This window comes from Idiotropiscis lumnitzeri, chromosome 3 (genome assembly GCF_059441095.1).
Source record: "Idiotropiscis lumnitzeri isolate Australia: NSW breed Sydney's pygmy pipehorse chromosome 3, RoL_Ilum_1.0, whole genome shotgun sequence".
Classification (NCBI taxonomy): domain Eukaryota; kingdom Metazoa; phylum Chordata; class Actinopteri; order Syngnathiformes; family Syngnathidae; genus Idiotropiscis; species Idiotropiscis lumnitzeri.
Window position 1 is genome coordinate 21,235,061 of NC_142393.1, and position 19,218 is coordinate 21,254,278.

General features: G+C 39.4%; 1 protein-coding gene across 1 annotated transcript in view; it reads left to right on the forward strand.

Moving 5' to 3' along the window:
- Positions 1-19,218, forward strand: part of dmd (dystrophin) — a 128,957-nt gene that overhangs the window by 52,474 nt on the left and 57,265 nt on the right. The window contains exons 11-30 of the mRNA XM_088289733.1: positions 714-809; positions 884-982; positions 1,773-1,954; positions 2,863-3,013; positions 3,670-3,789; positions 4,850-4,951; positions 5,126-5,185; positions 6,299-6,465; positions 6,543-6,578; positions 7,596-7,719; positions 8,624-8,702; positions 9,970-10,082; positions 11,393-11,521; positions 13,127-13,319; positions 14,007-14,152; positions 15,603-15,703; positions 15,810-15,921; positions 16,928-17,041; positions 17,111-17,266; positions 17,356-17,526. Coding sequence (XP_088145859.1) covers positions 714-809; positions 884-982; positions 1,773-1,954; positions 2,863-3,013; positions 3,670-3,789; positions 4,850-4,951; positions 5,126-5,185; positions 6,299-6,465; positions 6,543-6,578; positions 7,596-7,719; positions 8,624-8,702; positions 9,970-10,082; positions 11,393-11,521; positions 13,127-13,319; positions 14,007-14,152; positions 15,603-15,703; positions 15,810-15,921; positions 16,928-17,041; positions 17,111-17,266; positions 17,356-17,526 — 2,451 coding nt within the window. The remainder of the gene's footprint in view (positions 1-713; positions 810-883; positions 983-1,772; positions 1,955-2,862; positions 3,014-3,669; positions 3,790-4,849; positions 4,952-5,125; positions 5,186-6,298; positions 6,466-6,542; positions 6,579-7,595; positions 7,720-8,623; positions 8,703-9,969; positions 10,083-11,392; positions 11,522-13,126; positions 13,320-14,006; positions 14,153-15,602; positions 15,704-15,809; positions 15,922-16,927; positions 17,042-17,110; positions 17,267-17,355; positions 17,527-19,218) is intronic.

The following is a 19,218-nucleotide window of genomic DNA, read 5'->3' on the forward strand; positions in this document are numbered from 1 at the left end:
TTGTGAAAAAAATAATGCTTTTGTGAGCCCAATTAAAGTATTAAGCACTCTTGTGAAATTGCATTCTTGTGGATGCTTGATATTGTGGGGTAAATACAGTTATTTGATCTCCTGTTGAATTTGCTCATTATCAAAGCAATTAACTGCGTCTAATAATTATGCTCATTTGTTTATTATGTTTATAGACCAAATAACTGTACAAAAAAACCAAACATTTGAAACAAGTGTCACCCTCTTTGTGATTCTTTGTTATGTTCAATGACTATTTTTCAAGAAAGCAACCAGCGAGTTTAATTCCTGCTAAAAAAAAAGGAACAACATGAGTGGACTAATTTTCACCTGGTGCCCATTTGTGTTTCAAAAGCAGTGATTTATCCACATTGTGGCATTTTGCAGGCGGTATAGAAACGGCATCAATAGCAGCACCATTACCTAAAAGGTTTTAACTCCAAGAACAAAGTGTGTCTCATGCATAATGGCTGAGCTATTACAGTTCCAGTCCTGCGTTACACGACTTGTAGTATTTCAGCTCAGCACTTTCATGTATTAGCATTCACACGGAGTTTCTGAGTGAAATACCTTTTGTAATTCAATGTGTCTGTTTTCTCTTTCCTGTTGTGTCCTGCTCTGTTTGTCTCTTTTTTTTTTTCTGCATCCGATCATATCCCCATCTTCCCCATCACCTTCTGCCACCTGCCTGCTTCGCCCTCCAGTTTCTGACTCCCAGCCAAGAGGAGCTGCAGCGAGGCCTAAGTCCTTTGCCTCCCGGCTCTACCAGTCTGGAGTCTTACCAAGCGGCCCTGGAGGAGGTACGCTAAATGAAGATGACTGGCTTTGTTGTTTGTTGTTTCATCTTGTGGCTTTTTCACCTGCAAATGTCAAGGTTCTCACGTGGCTGCTGTCGGCTGAAGATGGACTCCAGTCCCAGCCCCCCATCTCAAACAGTGTGGAGGAGGTCAAGGAGCAGTTCCACACTCATGAGGTGAGGATATTGATGTCGGTCTGTAGCCGAAAAATGAGAAATATTTTTTTAAAAAGCACACGACAAACGCATTGCATTTTGTTGATGTTAGTTCAACATGCAGTTTGCATCCTCTGGTTTTCATCACCCATTGTCCTCGATAGACTTCAGTACATCCATTCTGCTGCCTGCTTGCTTACTCGTTCGCACTCAATATACCGCCGCTGCCATCCCATCTAAGACAACTACATATGTCCCACTTACTGACTATACTTGGAAATTCCACATTTTAACACAACTAGGACATTATTGTTGGACATGATAAGTTGTTGTACTTCTTTTTTTTGCCCCTAACAGTACATTTACAGTAAAACTTTTCGTGATTGTTCCCAAGTTCGTCTTACTAAAACTGAGTTGTTTGAATACTGATGCAATGTGTTATAGGCCCTTAAAGGAACACTTGATCAGGCTTAACTTTGGCAAGTTGTAAGTCAAGGTGCCACTGTATTTTCTTTTTGGTATCTGATCTATCTATCTGATACAATACATTTTCTTCATCAACACGTTTGAACGTCAAACTCTCCAGATTCAATGAACCCTGACTGTTCAGCTCTCTGAACATCATATACTGTACGAGTAAAGTCCTTCAAAATGAGACAGGGGCGGGTTAATGTATTATGAGAGCTCTTAAAACAAATGGAGTCAGGTCATTTAGTGCGGAGTTGTAGGAGTGCTGCTATCAGTTAATTAGCTCTACGTAGCGTAACTTTAGTGCAACGGTGAAGTGTTTTGTTGCCTATTCTCTTCACAGGGCTACATGGTGGAGCTCACAGCGCACCAGGGCAACGTGGGGCGTGTCCTGCGGGCCGGCGCCGCCCTACTGTCTGAGGGCAACCTGAGCGAGGAGGAGGACACTGAAGTGAGGGAACAGATGAACCTGCTGAACTCTCGATGGGAGCACCTCCGGGTGGCCAGCATGGAGCGGCAAAGCAGGTGCTCGCCTGCTCAAACAACAAATTTTCTTCTCCGCTAATACACACAACCAGTGGCAGTGTGGCCTGCTTTTGAGCTTGTCATATCCTAAAAAAATTGAATTTGTTACATGTTTTATAAAATGTTGCCATAACAGTTGTTAAGTTGTTTCATAAGTTTGATTTGTGTTGTAAGTTAAAAGATATATATAAAAATATAAATACTGTAAATCCCCTCCCTTTAGAAACTCCCTAGTCATGGTTTTATACCATTTAGGGCAATTTTTTAAGAGTCTATAAAAATAATACATGTTTTTTTTTTCAAATTAACATATTGATCATCTCACAATATAAATCAATAATCATTCCCAAAGATGTAGATTTTAAAACAGCAGTTCCTTTCTGTTGGTGTAAAAAGCAGGATGAAGAGGATTTGGCATTCAATAACCTTCGATTTGAACTAGGCCCATTTACCGATTTCACTCTTCTGCTTTTAAATTGACAGTATCAAACATCGTAGTGTGCCACCATCTAGTGGCCGGCAGTGAAATTATACCCAAAACAAATTTGAGGCAGGACAAAATTGTGCTATAACTGGACAAAAAATGTTGCAAAATAGCAGGATGTCAAACCCGAAACCCGCGGTTTACTGAAGTTGCTTTTCTCCATTGATGAATTGCTAAAATCCAATGTCGATCACCAATTTACATTGAGTGGACTTAAAACATTAAAATTACCTCATCTCTTCTCTTCCCCTAAGTACATTCAAGCCTTTACATTTTTAATATTCCTCAAGTTAAGGAGTTGAAGGAGTATCTATACTTTTACCCGTGTCTTTTTCTACACACATATCTGTACTTGTACCTAAGCAGAGTGTGTGAGTAATTTTGCCACCTCTGATCAATGGTCTAAACTTGCCCCACTCACCAGACTCCACCAGGTCCTCATGGACCTTCAGCACAAGCAGCTGCAGCAGCTCACAGACTGGCTGGACGCAACAGAGGCGCGGGTGAACAAGATGGAGGCTCAGCCTCTTGGCCCTGACTTGGAGGACATCAAGCACCAAGTGGAAGAGCACAAGGTAGCAACCTTTATTCATATGCACATGTAAATACATTTAGTGTCTAGCTTAATTCAGTCAGTGCTTAAGAAGTGCAGTCCAAATTTTTGTATTGTCGTTACATGAAAAGTTGATGTCATAAAACCACATATTTGGTAGCATTTTTCTTCTAATCGGATTTATGAGTTACTGAGTTACTTATGTAGACGGCGCACTTGTTTGGTAGAAATATTATGGAATGAAAATCATGTTCAAACCACACAAACCATAATTTACTCACAGCCAACAATTCACAAGCAAAATCATGATCAGTTGTAATGTCATAACGCTATTTGTCTTTGTTTATAAGCATATAGAGTCAGAATTTTATTTTTCCCAATGTTTTATTTTTTTTTTTTTTAGACGCAAAGGAGTCAGGTTGGACCTGGAAAAAAAAACATATTTAATCGTAATATAGAGAGTGGGGCAAAATCGCTGTTATTTTTTTTAAATGTTTTTTTTCCATCTACCTAACGTGTGTATCCACATTTTGATCCTTTTTTCATTTTTGGTGATGTGCAGTAAATATTTTTTCCTAATATATAATGTGAATCTTGGATCAATAAATATTAACAAATACTGCCTTATACTGTAATGAAACTGCATGAAGAAAAACTCGATTGGCATATTATCTGCAGCTTTTGCAAGAGGACCTGGAGCAGGAGCAGGTACGGGTCAACTCGCTGACCCACATGGTGGTGGTGGTGGACGAGACCAGCGGGGACAGTGCCACCGCTGCCTTGGAGAATAAACTTCAGGCAAGTTGGAGTAGCACTTATTTACTACACACTCAATAATTGTCCAGAAATAAAAATAATAAAAATAAAAAAAACGTCAAAGCTAATTCAGTAACTTTTTGGAGCATATCTGTTACTGACACAATAGTGATGCCAGTGTGGTAAATAATTCACTCAGATAAAACAATTGTGAACCAGAACACCAGAGATGCTGCATATAATCACACACGTATATTAAGTGCTGGTTCTTTGTTTCAAGTGGAGCTTTTGTTGCGTTACCGCCTGCAGAGCAGTTTATTGCAGAAGGGAGCAAAAGCGGGCTAAATGGATTAGAAGCCTAGGAAGGGAAAAAAATGCAAATTCAAGTCGACTTTTTCAAATTTCCTCCTGCTATGTCCTGGCATTTTTGGGGAGGATGATTGGACTCTTAAATCTCGGTTGCCTCATAGTTTTGGACATTCATGGCCTTGGGATTTTTTTCAAACAACTTGATTTAGGCTTTGCAACTGAAAAATGTCTGAAATCCTGTTTGTGTTCAAAACAGATGACAGATGTGAGAGCATCACAACCAAAATGAGTTAGAAAAGGGAGTGTCCAGTGGAGTCACATTCCTCATAAACACTGAACATCTAAAACAAATCTATTTTAGAGGGATACAGCCGCCTCTCCCCCCAAAAAAATAACGTAAATAAATATACATTATATGAATAAAATTATATATAATTTCTTCCCATATATTTGCTACACTGATGAATTTGTTTTAGCATGTTAAATAAATTAAAGGTAAATAACTGCTCAAGTTGCCCTTGCATCCTTTCATTTTTCTCAATAGTTTTGGAGCTCCTCCCCCCCAGCTCCTGTTTTAGTTGGTCCCCATTACAAGGTCATGTTCCCTTTTGTGCCTTTGGGAGAGTAAGTCAGTCACCCACTAAATTAGGCAGCTGTAAGAATTTAATTGGCACGTGACAAAGTGTAGAGACATTGGGGCACCCTGATGTAAATCTAGAATGTTTTAGCCCTTCCGATGCAATAATTCAAAAGGAAATGTGTGTGTGCGGTGTGTGCGTGATCATGTATGTAGGTGCTCGGTGACCGCTGGGCAGCCATCTGTAGATGGACGGAAGAACGCTGGATTCTGCTACAAGAGATTTTATTGAAATGGCAACACTTCACAAATGAGCAAGTACGGTCCGTGTGTACATCGCTTGTTTTGTTCAATTTCACATAATCTGTTTGTGAATGGGACCCTCATCTGTGTTTAATATTGTACCCAGGATATTATATTTCTTTTCGTGTAATATTAAAGTGAGCATAATACCGCTGCCAACTGTTGTTTTCCCTTTTCATTTTCCATTAGTCTTTATTCGACTCGTGGTTGACTCAGAAGGAGCAATTGGTTCGTTCGATCAGCTCCCAGGTACAACACACACAATGTACAACTGTAGACATTATTATGTTATACAACATGTAACATCTGTGCCCTTTAGCCTCTTAAGGCAGTCTGAACGGATAGGGCAATTCCTAATAAATCCTAAAAATGTCCTTGATTTCTTCAATCACTGAGCATTTACATTACTGTATAGTTGTTGACCAAGTTGGTCAGCCAGCGGTTCATTTCTTTCATTTTTCTAGCACTTTGCCAGATCAACACTATATTTTACGCAAATCTGATCCAGTGGATGGAATTCAATCGATATTTTGCATTTTATGCAAAAGAGCTGATCGATGATAATGTCATAATTTGCATAATCTATCAATTGGTCATTAATATCGAAATAAAACATTACGGTAAAGACAACGAAGTTCAGTCCAGAGTCGTAGTGTATACGTGAGGCCAAAAGCTAATCTATTTTTAGCTTTGTCTTGTGTCATTGTGAGCAGTAAGCCTTTGCACAGGGGGGGCAAAAGTTACGCCTCCGCGCCCTCGACCATCCAATCACAAAATTATGGCGTTCTTTTTTTTAACTGGAAAAAAGTCGGAAAACCATTTTATTTATTTTTTAAAAAAAAATTACAATTAATGAAATAAATTAATTCTATTCAAAATAGCTTCCATCACTTAGCGTAGTGAACTTCCGACCACGTACCTTCAGCCAATCACAGATACAACCAGCAGGCACCCGTGTGGTTTGAACTACCAAGCAAATAGTTCTGTTTTTGACACACACACTTTGAGCTAATATCGCGACGCTCTCTCATTTGAAGTGAATAAATGTTGTCTGCATAGATAGGGGCGTATATAGACTGCTGCTCCGAAGCCAAACGCCTTTGAGAATGTGCTGCTTCGTCACACACACGACGGGTAAAAAGTGGACAAACAATGTAATTGCAGGACAAAAGCCATCTGAATGATTGCCAATGTTCATGCATTTTTTTTTCATCGTAAGAGTAGGAGTTGTTCTAAACATTATGTTTTATAGGGCTCTGCTGAACTCCAGCGGATGTTTTGATCTGGCGATGTACAGTGGACATTTAAAAAAAGTGTCCTGTAAAAAGCTCCCACTCTCTCTTTGTGTGTACACATGTTCAGCTCTCACCGGTCGTCTCCACGGCAGCCCCCGAATCCGAACTGACCCACTCAGTCACGACGAGTGTTACCAAGGTGACGCGGGAGAGTGTATCGGCACTACGCCAAGCCCGAGAGTCACCACCGCAGAAGAAGAGGCAGGTGGTGGTAGACTCTGAACTCAGGAAAAGGTTAGTACACTTCAGGTGAACTTTGCTCATTTTCCAATAACATTTCATATGTTTTCTAACTTCTGTGCATTATTCAGTTGCATGCACCCGTTTCTGCTTTCATACCTTAGCAGGTAGGTCTTGATTTTCAGCATTTGTTAAGGATTAGCATATATTACTATAATAAAAGCAATCTTGGTGATGCACAAAAATGTAAAGACATTTTCTTTCCCTGTCCCAGGTTCAAATAATGATTAAAAAGAAAAAAAAGGTTTTATTCTTTCTTGTAAAAAATAGCAATATTGCACTTGAAAAAATGTAGTCATTGGATATTTAAATATAATAATAATTAGATATTTAAATGAATAAATTTAAATAAACTAAATAGTTACACTGTTTATTCCACTTATTTAAATTTCATTACATTTACACTTAAAATAATTGATTCGCTAACAAATAATGTACTAATTTGAATAAATTTAAAATGAATACATTTAAATAAACTAATTACTTACACAATTTATTCCACTTATTTAAATTACATTTGTACTCAAAATAATTTATTTGCTAACGAATAATGCATTAATTTGCATCTACGTGTGCCTGGATGTTTTGTGACAGGCAACATAATTAAATGTTCTTCCACTAGATGACAGAAGGTGCAATTAACCTTTATACGCACCTGTTGCCATTCCTACAACAGAAATATGTTGGTGTTCAACTGAAGATATTCAAATTCCTCGCTCACGTTATGTGTGATGAGATCATTATTTCAGTATAAAGTATTTTCAACCTGGGTTCAATAAAGCACCGGTGCGGGTGTCAGTTAATTTTGCCGGTCCGTCATCGTCAGTCCGTTATTTCAAGCCGACCAAATGTGTCATCGTAATTTTACCACACTTCCATCATCGCTAAATTACAGTTGCCCACCACTATTTTAGGACCATCAGATCTTCTGCAATAAAGTTTGGCAAACACTGCATTAAGGGTAAATCATATTTCCACAGTTAAGTTTGATGGTGGTGGTTTGTTTTTCCATTACGTTAAGTGGAAGTCACTTTTGAATGATGCAAATACTTGAGCATAATTTGATGTATTTGGTCAATTATAAAATAAGCACATTTTTCATCTTTAGTTTGTTCATCCCTCAGATTCGATGTGGACTTCACCGAGGTCCACAGCTACATGACTCGAGGCGAGGCAATCCTGCAGAGTCCGGAGTTCTCTGTATCCCGCAAAGTTGGCAGCATTCAGGACCTATATGACAAAGTGCAGGTAAAATACTGTGCGTGGACTAAAAAAAAGCCATTTTCAAGTGGTCGATTTTTGTTTTTATTGGTCAGCCGATATATGCAGTAGACCATTTTAAGTGGAACACAATGTTTTGTCTGGATTTTAACATTATTTTCTTCAGAGGCTATGTTTGGAAATACAATACAATGCATCTATCCCTGAGGCTGAACTTTTGCTATCTTAGAACCTTAAATTACGGTTCAACCTGTGCGGATGCATTCTTCATAAGATCGGTTCAGATTCAAAGATGAACTGATGGTCAAAAGCCGTTTATCAACCTTGTGGCAAATTTCATCCAAAAAGGTCGAGTCATCAAAAACTGTTTATTTCAAGCCTGTCGCATACCGAGCGCCGTAGCTGAAAGAGACTAGACTGGACAATTGGGAAAAAAATAGTCGCAACTCCCCGCTGCACATCAGGTCATCCATGTGCCAACTTGCTTGCGAATCTGGAAACATTTTGAGTCGTTACATATATTGTGCTATCTTACACTTTGTACACTAAAACAGAATAGATTTTATTGTCTCTAGCGTTGAGTGACAGAACTCGTCAAGCTTTGCTGTTTCATCCACAGTTCTGGGAGAAATTCTAAATCTAACATATATATTCAACATATATTCATATATATGTGAAATATATATAAATATATGTTATGATATATAATAACATATATTCACTGCACTGTACTTAACTTGTACAGATTGGCAGCCTGTCGCTCGCTTATAACCGGAAAAGTTTATTTTAGTTGTCATTTTTGATTGGCCAATACATCTGCAACATTGATTCAATTTTGGAATCGCAGCAAAACCAGTGATTGACAGTTGGCCACTCATGACAACAAATCAAGTTTCTCATCTTTTTTTTCCCGTGTCATTCTTTGTTGTAGCTGATAGAACGGGAAAGACCAGAAAAGTACCGGAAGCTTCAAGAAGCGACGCGCACTGCACAGACCCTTGTTGAGCAAGGTATTGTGTACACGCACACACACACACACACACACACACACCCACACACACCCCCACCAGCATTCACATGCATTCACACCTATTCAACGGGCACCCTGTCTGTCCCCATGGCAACGCCTCCACCTGTCCCACCCTCTCTCCTTGTCGCCATAGTAACACTGATAGAGAGTCTGATCCGTGCTCTTCACTGCCCTTGTTGGGTCTGTGTAAAAGCGCAGAATCATTCAACTTGTACTTTCCCATTTCTGTCTTTTATTCCCGCCAACCAGCTCACCTTTAGCCAACAAAACATAATCTTCTTCCAGCTATGCAGCACTCAAGTTCTGCAAGCATTTATTTCCTTTCATGCTGTTAAAGCATGGCATTGTGGGTTCAGATCAATTCTGCTCACCAATTCAAGCATGTCTCTTGGGCCCACACTCATCATGTCTTTTAGACCTTTGACTGTGTTTGTATAATGTTGCCTTTATTAGTCAATATTTTCCAAATGTGCCTTTGAGACAAAAAAAGGAATGATTTTCCATTGAACTGTATATTCACTAAATTAAGTTGCTGTTATCCTTTTAGTTATGCATATTGGTTGAGCATTTTTATTTTAATTGCAACATAAGCAGACAGTGTATCCAAACAACAAAACATGAGTTTGCTGACAGGGTGGATAATTTTGGCTAATCTTAGCTTTTAGTGAGCATGTGGTGGACGCTCACCAAGCAACATGGCATTGGCAGTTTGTTCTTCCTGTGCCGTAATTACCATTTAATTCTACCGAGTAACATTTGAAGTCCCTGTTAAATGCCCCGTTATGCCCAATTCGGTCGGCCCAAAGTGTAGCAAAATATCAAAAGAAAGAAAACTTCACCCATGCTAACAGTTAGTCTACAATTTATATTATACTTGCGACCACAACAAAAGCACTGCATAGTCTTTCAGTCTTTGTACATTTTCAGAAATTATCTTCAAAACTATATACTGTATTTAGATACAAATCTATGACATTCCTAAAGTTTCATGGAAATTCGATGTGTTCAGACTAACAAACGAGCAATCCAACCCACAAGAAATGTCAATCAAAACAATACTGCATCTCTGGTGCTTTTGTGCTTAGAAGCTGTCTTGCTGACCTAATTCAACTCAAGTGTCAGGAACGAATCAGTACTATATTATTGATATAAAAAATGTAAACCGTGTCTTAGCTGTGTCAGCAAAAGTGCCTCCCACTTGTTTTTCTTCCCTTTTTCTACTATACTTGCTCCTTCAATTCGGCCAGAGGGGACTCGGGCTGAGGACATTGCCCAGGCTGCCGATCAGCTGAACCAGCGCTGGGTCGGCTTTTGCGCTCTGTTGGCCGACAGGCTGGTATGGCTGGCCTACCAGACTAAGGTACACATACACGCGCTACATTCATTAGGATTTATTTCCAAGGTAGCCAAGGCAGTTACATGTCCTCAAAAATTAAGGGAAGTGAGCTCAGTTACCAATGGTCAAACCTTTTCAAACCTTCACATTCCCACTGAGCATTTTTTTTGTTATGTGTGACAACAGCAATGGGAAATGTTTTAAAGCCGGGTCGGTATTTACATTTCCCCGTGTTTATTATGTCCTCAAATGATGTCGTCAAACCAAGCAATTGTTTTACAAAAATTACAAAATAGCCACACTTTTATCATATTTCAAATATTTATTTGCTTGCATATTTTCTTTTATGTTGCTTTATTTTTCTCGTTTTGAAGTTTAATTGAATTTAATTTCAATTTCCCTACTTCAGTTTAATTGTGTTTTTATTTGGTTGTAAAGCACTGAGTTGAATTGCTTGAAAGATGCTATATGTTTACTATTATTCTTAAATGGTTTGGTAATGCAATTGTTCAAGCTAATGGTTCTCTCTTTTTTTTTTTTTTTTTAATTTCCAAGTACGACCATAATGAGCAACATTAAATACACTAGTGTAGAAGACCCAAGTGTACATTAAAACCGAAGCAGAGCTTTCATTCCTAAAAAGTACATTTAAATTATTGTACGACACCATAACATTACACAGTTTCAACCTTAACAAACCAACAGTTCACAAATTTATTGCAAGGGTATTTTACTTAAAAATAAATGTAATAAACGTAAGGATTTAAAAAAAAAAAAAAACAACAAAACAATTAAGACAGTCTATCGTTGCACTGCTCAAACGTTTAATTCATTGATAGAGAGCCCACATACCACTGGCCTTGCAGGTCCAAGTGACATGAATCTCTTGTCATTGCTCTGATTCCTCGAATGAGTAAAAACCGCCTCTGGTTGTGTAAAAAAAAAAATTCCAGAATTTTCTTATCAACACTTCAAGCCCAAGCTGTCACGTTAACGCGAAACCTTGCCTTGAGCACGTGCCCTGCTGCTAACATTTTGTGCGCAAGGTCTTAGTCAGATGCTGAAAGAGGAGGACACATGTTATCAATAGATGATTTTTCCAACACGAGCGTGTCTAACTAAGCCTTTCACACCGCATAGGCTTGAATTTGATGAAGTCGGCTGTGACAGGACTTAATCTGAGGCCAACACAGCTGGAGAATGAGTTCACCCCGCTGACTTATCAAGGAAATAGTTTGTGAACCAAGACAGATAGAGCCTGGCTTTTTCTTGTCTCTTGAGAATTAAAGCGAGGCTTCCTTATTTGAACTTGTATCCTGCGTGTGTGTGTACAGGTGCTCGCGTTCTACAACTTGTACGAGCAGTGTGTGCAGGCAGTGGAAGTCAGTGAGAATTGGCTGAAGGTTCAGCTGCCACCCTCACCAGAACCCGAGACGCTCAAGGTGCAACTGGACCGATGCAGAGTGAGTCAGTGGTTCCACTTTCCCGTCACCATCGTCACAGCAACGCATTCATGCAAATCTCACTGATAAATCTGACACAGTCTCGGAGCTGCCTCAAAGGTATTTGTGTAACTAAGTTGTTATTACTATGGTTGTAGAACTGAACTGCATACTGAGAGGTTTTATCTATTGGTAAGGAAAATACCCCTCGATAATTAAATAGGATGTTAAGGATTAAACAGTTTGGGCATCATGATTAATTCATGGTGACTTCTTCTGGTGTACGTGACTTCAGCAACGGAGGGGGGGGCAGTCCGTTTTTTTCACAGAGGATAAAGAACAAATATCTGTGAGTATTGTTATATTGTCTGTTGATGAGTTGATTTAAAACACCTCAACTATCGATGCGCTGGTGTGTTACATTGTATGGAGCGTTCAGGTAAGGGAAAAGAACGTGGTTGTTTAAAAAAAAAAAAAACGACGTGTAATTTTATTTATTTTATTTTTATTTTTTTTTGTTTAGTTAGACTGTGAAGTGGGAGTCGCATTAAAACGCTTGAAGGTCAAGCATTGTTAACCATCTACCAAACTGCTACCCTTTTTAAAAAGAGTTGAGTTTACTGCCGTCATACAACGTTCCTATTTTGCGAGAGCACTGTGATAGGAGGGTGTGCACACTTTTACAACCACTTTATCTCAATTGTTTGTTTTGACTTTAACGCTCAAGATTATTTTAACACATTTTTCATTTGTGTTGTACAGACTATAGGTCACATTGATGGTGCAAAAGGTTTTGAAGTGATTTTTCTTTTCTTGGTCACTTTTTAAGATGACAAAAAAACAAGCATTAAAACAGGGGTTCGTAGACGCTTCATATCTACTGGAGCCAAACACTCTATAATTCCAAAATGAACCCAACATGCGTGTTTTCAGAATGTGGGAGGAAATGGGACAACCAGCACAGGCAGAGCAGGCAAACTCCAGGCAGAAAAGTCATAGCTGAGATTCAAACCCAGAACGTTTTGACTGTGAGACCAACGTGCTGTCCACATGCGTTACTGTGCCCCTCTCCTACTTTCAGTGCTTTTTCTTATTTATCTTATTTGAATTTATTTTTCCATTTCTTTTTTCCCATGCATCTGTGTGTCTCAGTATTTTTCTGTGAGTATGGCAGTTTCTTATTGAAACAAAGGACACCTTTTGTGCTTCAGCTTCCATTTAGGGGTTTGTTGTCATTTCCTTTCATATCCCGTGCTCCTTTTATGTTTACTTTCACTTGGATTGTACTCCATACATGTTGTGCTTTTCTTTCCTTTACTTTCTTTATTTCTTTTGTTCTTCTTTCTCTTTCCTTCCTTCCTTCCTTACTGCTGACTTTCTTTTTATTTATTTATTTTTTTTTTAAATCTCTGTTTAGTTTAAGGTCCAGAAACCCTCTCAGAACAGTTTGCCTTTTTTTTTCCACTCCTCCAATTTCTTGCTTGGCTTCCTGCTTATTAGCATCGGGGCCTTTATTTAAACATTTCCGTAAAAATAGATTTAACATAAAGTCAACTGAGTGGAACCCAGGAAATGAAAAGCCAATATATTTCCTGAGTAGCTAAACATTGTCTCTCTATCTTGCAGGAGGAAGTGGCCCGTCTGGCCTCTCTACAACCACAAGTGGAGCTCTTAGAGAAACGGTTGAAGGAGCTGAAGGGGGAGAAAGATGGTGAGGAGGACGCGTCGGCCTTCCTGGATGCGGACATCAAAGTGTTCAAAGAACACTACCACAAAGTTCTAGAGGATCTAAGGGCGAGAGAGAGGCAGCTACAACTAAGTGAGACTTTTGTTTTCATGATTAGTATGGCCACAATATTGTAGTTATTTTTCTTTTCTTTTTTTTTTTTTTTAATGCAAAATGTAGCACAACATCAAAATGTTTTATTTTAAGCTGCTTCTAACATCAGAACTGAAATGAACTGATGTTAGCAACGCCAGCAGGTCTACATTATTTACTTGACCAATTGTGAAGTAGCTGGTTGCAAGAGTTCATTTTAACAAAGTGTGAGAGTAATATTTTAACGTTCCATTGAATCTGTCAAAGAGTGATGGGCGGCACTCTTGTGAATGCAAATGTCGCTTTTTGCATATCCTTCCTCTACCGAGCCACATGATCTGAAAAAAAAGTTCCCAAAAGTGCTGACTTTGTCTGCGGATTTTATGAATTTTAAAGCTGTTAACGAGCACATGCCAAGTTCCAACGCACTTCCTTCAGTCAGAGTTATTTAAAATGTTTTTAGCAAAGAAGCATTTGTTGGCAGTGATGTGTATTCCTGCTAACAAATGGAAACTGTGCCATACGCTACATTATCATGTTCTCTGGCCTGAAGCTTTTGACGAAGCACACTTGAATGTCCCATTTAGCGGAGAAAGATTACATTTCATTCAGTCAGCACACAGCAGAGACTCGTCATCTTCAGCATATTTATTGTCTGACCGTCTTCTCCTTTTTTTGCTCATGCAGTTTTGGAGAGCTTACCCCCAGCTCGGTATAAGGAGACTATTTCCACGCTCTTAGCTTGGTTACAGGAATGTGAAGCCAAACTGGCTATTCCATCCACAGCTGTTACTGAGTATCCTATTATGGAGCAGAGACTGAAGGACATGGAGGTACGGTGATACATTTCATGTTTACACATAATTAATTACAGCTGCTTTTCAATGAAGGCTGTGCGAGATGCTGTGCAACAAAAGCGGAAATGTCCTGAGTTGGAGACATATAATGCAAGTGAATGGACTATATTTATGCATCACATTTCTAGATACTGTGCAAATATGCTCATTAGTCAGTGAATGACATGCATTCTGTATTTTGAATTTGAATACCATTTTTGTGGGTAGACAACAGGATTAAAGTGAATATTTCACTCACCATCCATCTCTCCATCCATCCATATTTCTACCTCTAACACTTATGTGCATCCCTGAACCTAAAGACCGCCCGCTGACTTTACGCCATATAGACAAACAACCAACTGTAGGCACTTTGGAGTCTTGAATTAATCAACCGTGTTTGTCTTGAAACAAAACACACAAACAGGAATTGGGGGGGGGTTATTAATGGAATTATTTGTCTCTACCAATACAGGAAGACTGATCAGCATTTTTTCTTTTTTGAAAACATTTTCCACAATCAGCAATAAGCTTTTCAACTTTAAAGGAGGCCTTCTATGGAATATTGACTTTGCATTGCTTGTTTACAAGTAGTTGGGTCTCTGGAGTCCCTCCCCACCCGTCAAGTGTGAAATTAAACAACCTAGTGAATGTTGGATGGAGCAAAAACCATGCGTGGTTGGATAATATGCATAATACGTTCCTTTTAAAGGAAAATCTGTGTGAAAATTGGTGAAGCCAACTGTCTGCTTAACATGCGGCAAGCCGGCCGCCTTGCTTGTCTCGCTTTGTGTGTTTGACTGCAACGCTGTAATTACGAGAGGAGGATGAGCGAACTCCCAGTGGAACAAAACAGTCCCTGGTAATGATCACAATATCTGCTGTCTACACTCCACTCTAAACTCCAACAAGATACAGCAGATATCAATATACTACGTTTTTACAGCTTTATTTGTAAGTAGAATTGAAAAGTGGTTGACAATTAATAATTCATTTCCATAAAGTTTGCGGTTGATGTCCATGCCAAGTGAACATGGGGATTTTGGAACGATTCCAAATTAGACATTGGACAATATAATGGAAAGGTATCATATTCAAGCATAAGTATAATCAGTTTGTTCATTCATAAGCGACACCAATGCAAAACAGATAGCGCTATAGATCAAATTGTAATACTTTGTCAGTCGAAAAAGGTGACAATATATTTACTGTGTGCTAAGCTATGGCACATATTTACGTGCTATCTTAAAATCTTCCATTCATCCATTTTCCAAGCCGCAGGCATGCTAGAGCCTATCCCAGCTGTCTTCGGTAAACCCTGAACGCGTTGCCAGCCAATCTCTTTAAATCTTTGTTTTCAAAACGTATTTAGAGAAATATATTTGTTGCTCTCATGAACAGTATATGCAGTCATTTTGACAAGCACTTATTTATCTGGCTTCTCCAGGCACTCCAGCTGGCGCTGACCAGTCACCAGGGGCAAGTGGACTATCTGACATCTGCTGTGGAGCAGGTCTTCCAGAAAGCCCCACCTGAAATCTGCCAGAAGTAAGAGTTTCTCACAAGAAACCTTTGTGGATTTCCATATGCCTTCTGATACCAAATGAAAGGTAAAATCCATGATTTTTTTTTTCTTTTTTTCTTTTTTTTTAAGGTATCGCACTGAGATGGACAACATCTTGGCACGCTGGAGGCGACTCAGCACCATGTTGACAGATAACACCAAGACAATCAAAGAACTCATGGCCAAACTCATGCAGTTTGAGGTGAGACTCGAACACATACCCGATCAGCGCGGTCATTTATTTCAAACTCGCTGTTACTCTGCTCTAGTTGACATATATGCTAGTAAAAGTGTATGTCAAGAGGAGAAAGACTCGGGTTCATGTTCCTAAAGAGTCGAAATGCTGCAGTAGTTGACATCTGCGCACCACTAGTGGTACTAGTGAAGTTCTAAATGTTCACTAGTGGTATTCTATAATTGCACTATTAGAATGACTAGTGTACACTAGTAGAATCCTTATGTTACTAGTCCACTATGGTACGAAATTATACTATACTATTAAAATTCTTTGTCACGAGTAGTTCCAAGAGCATATCAACTAGTGCACATTTTAGCCTCACTAGTAGCATAGTGGCTTGACTAGTACACACTAGTTGTAATTAGTAGTAAAAGGCAGTCATGGAAAAAAAAACATTATGAGTAGTTGTTTTTTACCTGTGCACTGAATTGTCCTACTAGTGAAGACGAAGAGTGTACTAGTACCGGGACATTAAGCGGAATGTCAATAAGATCAAATAAATGCTTTAATGACTACCATATGCCAAGTGGTGACCAGGCCATACTAGTAGGACAAGTTATTAGTGAGACAACACTGTGCCAGAAGTTGACATATTTGCGCTATGTGTAATACAAGTGACGCGCTATTTGTTCATGACTAGAATTGTATAATGTCAGTAGTTGTACCATGACGTTGCGTGCATCTTCTTGTGCAGTTTTGCTTCATTAGTAACATGTAGTCGTTTTACTAGTGCACCTTAATTGTTCTAGTAGTGTGCAGAAACTGGTGGAATGCAGTAGTGGAAAAAATGCTATGCTAGTAAAATATAGTCATTCTACTAGTGCCATGAATAGTCTTACTAGTGAGGACAAAGAGGTTACTAGTACGTGGATGTTGAGTAAATGCTCAAGTGGCTTGCCAGACCCCTATTGCATTAGTTTATTATAGCTATTAGGCTTTTTCCACATTTACATAATGCTGTTTCAATTAGAATGATGTGAAGACGTTAAAGAAGTGGATGGCAGATGTGGATGTCTTCCTGAATGAGGAATGGCCAGCACTCGGAGACTCTGAAGCACTGGAGAAACAGCTGGAACAATGCACAGTGAGCAGAATGCCTGCTATCCTTTATGAGTTAACTCGCTCAAAATGCTGACCAAAATTGATTGGCCAGGCCTTGGTGAACGACATCCACACCATCCAGCCAAGCGTCAACGGAATCAACGAAGTGGGCCTGCAGCTAAAGAAGGAGGCGGAGCCCCCTTTCGCCATTCACATTCAGAAGGAATTGGATGACCTGAATGCCCAGTGGGAGAACGTTTGCAAACAGGTGGGTACATTGAGCACTCACAGGCTATAATATCTTCTGCGCATTCAACTTCCTTCTTTCATCGGTCTTCATGCAATGTCCCCGTTAAGGCTTATGCAAAGAAGTCAGCTCTGAAAGGTGGCCTGGATAAGACCATGGCTCTGAGGAAGGAGATGCAGGAGATGCAGGAGTGGATCAACCAGGCTGAGGAAGACTACCTGGAGAGGGATTTCACTTACAAAACACCGGAAGAACTTCGCAAAGCTGTGGAAGAGCTCAAGGTACGTTGGATCTTGTGTGTAATAGTGTGAAGCTTTAAAAATGATCTTAATTTCTGATTTTGAAGACAGTGGACCTCTGAATACTCATGGTTGGGCAGTCGCAAATTCACCTTATTCGAGGGATAGAAAAAAAACTGAATATTCAAGATTTTCAATAGTGTGGCAAAAAATAATGTAGGCCCACATTTTAGGTACCTCTATTTGTATCTAGGGATTTTATTATTTTTTTGATACGTTACAATGGTTAACATCTGCTGCAACAAACACAGGATCACATGGGGAGGGGGACATATGAGTGGATTTTCCCGCCCCATCCAACTTACACAGAAAAAAAATCCCGAACCGGACCATCCCATGGTAAAAAATAAATAAATAAATAATAATAATTTAATAAATAAATTCAAATCCTGTCCTGTCCCGTCCTGGTGAAAATGTCTTCCTACCCGTTCTCAGGTTGACTCCCATCCTACAGGAATCCCGAAAATTCCGTTCTCTAGTGTGTACTCCGGTGTTTATGTGTGATGTCATACAGTTGAGGTAATGCTATAGGCTATTTGTTATTAAACTCAACCACCTGAAAGTCTGCCGCTCATCTTGTTGTCGAAAGACCAGACGTTGGCTAGCAACAGGCTAGTTAGCGGTGGTTGTGTAGCTATAGCCTTTAGCTTAGCATGTAACATGCCTCTCTTGCCACATATTTGGCATTGTCATCTTTACGGTTATTCTGTCCACTCGGGCTCTGATTATTTGGAGAGAACTGACACGAGCACAGAACAATTAATGCAACACTTCATAAAACTGAGAGCCCTGAAATATGTCTTAAGTAGAGCTTGTCTGATGTCTTTAATAAGTGATGAATGGAATTCATCCCCTGCTAATACAGCTACTATAATCAGCAGCGACAAATATTAGTATTAACAGACAAATAGAACAAATGTTTTAGGTAATCTTGTAGTTGACAGTAAGGATGATCTTAGTTGGGATTGCTCTGTGACTTTACATTTCTTCTGTCTGTCATTGTCCTCAAGTGGCCTTTTATTGCACCTTTCCTAAGTCTGGTTCAACTACACAGCATTTCGGAAGGCTACAATTGGCCCAATGAAAGATGATTCAAACCTGAAACCATCCACTAAATTACAGCAGAGCTAACTATTATCCAACCATGCTCCCATCTTCATCTCTAAATGGGGAGATTTAAACAAGTTTTTTTTTTTTGTTGTTTTTTTTCAGATGAGTCGATAATGTCTCATCTGCCTGCATCAATTGATATTGGCGTAATAAAATCTCTTCGCCTAACCACAGCTTAAAACGATGTGCCTCCATTTCTTGGACACGTCCCCCCTCAATTTTCCATCGGCATCGTTTTGCAAAACATAATGAGTATTTGTGATATGGATTGTTGACACCGTTATTACTGTGCCGCTCCCACAAGACTTTTCCGTTCAGCCCCCTTCTCCGTGGAGAGGAGGATTGCTCGAAAGAACTGTAATCTCGTGACTTCTTATTCCTTCTCCTCTTGTTCCTTCTATTATCAGCGTTTTCCTCCTTGAGGATGTGTGGGCGTTTCTGCTTCAGTCACTGTGGCACACAAAGCTTTGTCAATTGTGATGTGTTTGATGGTGCATCCTTCCCTATTAAGCTTACCCCATCGCATCGCTTGTTCCTCTCCTCCGCTGTATACATCCATCCTTT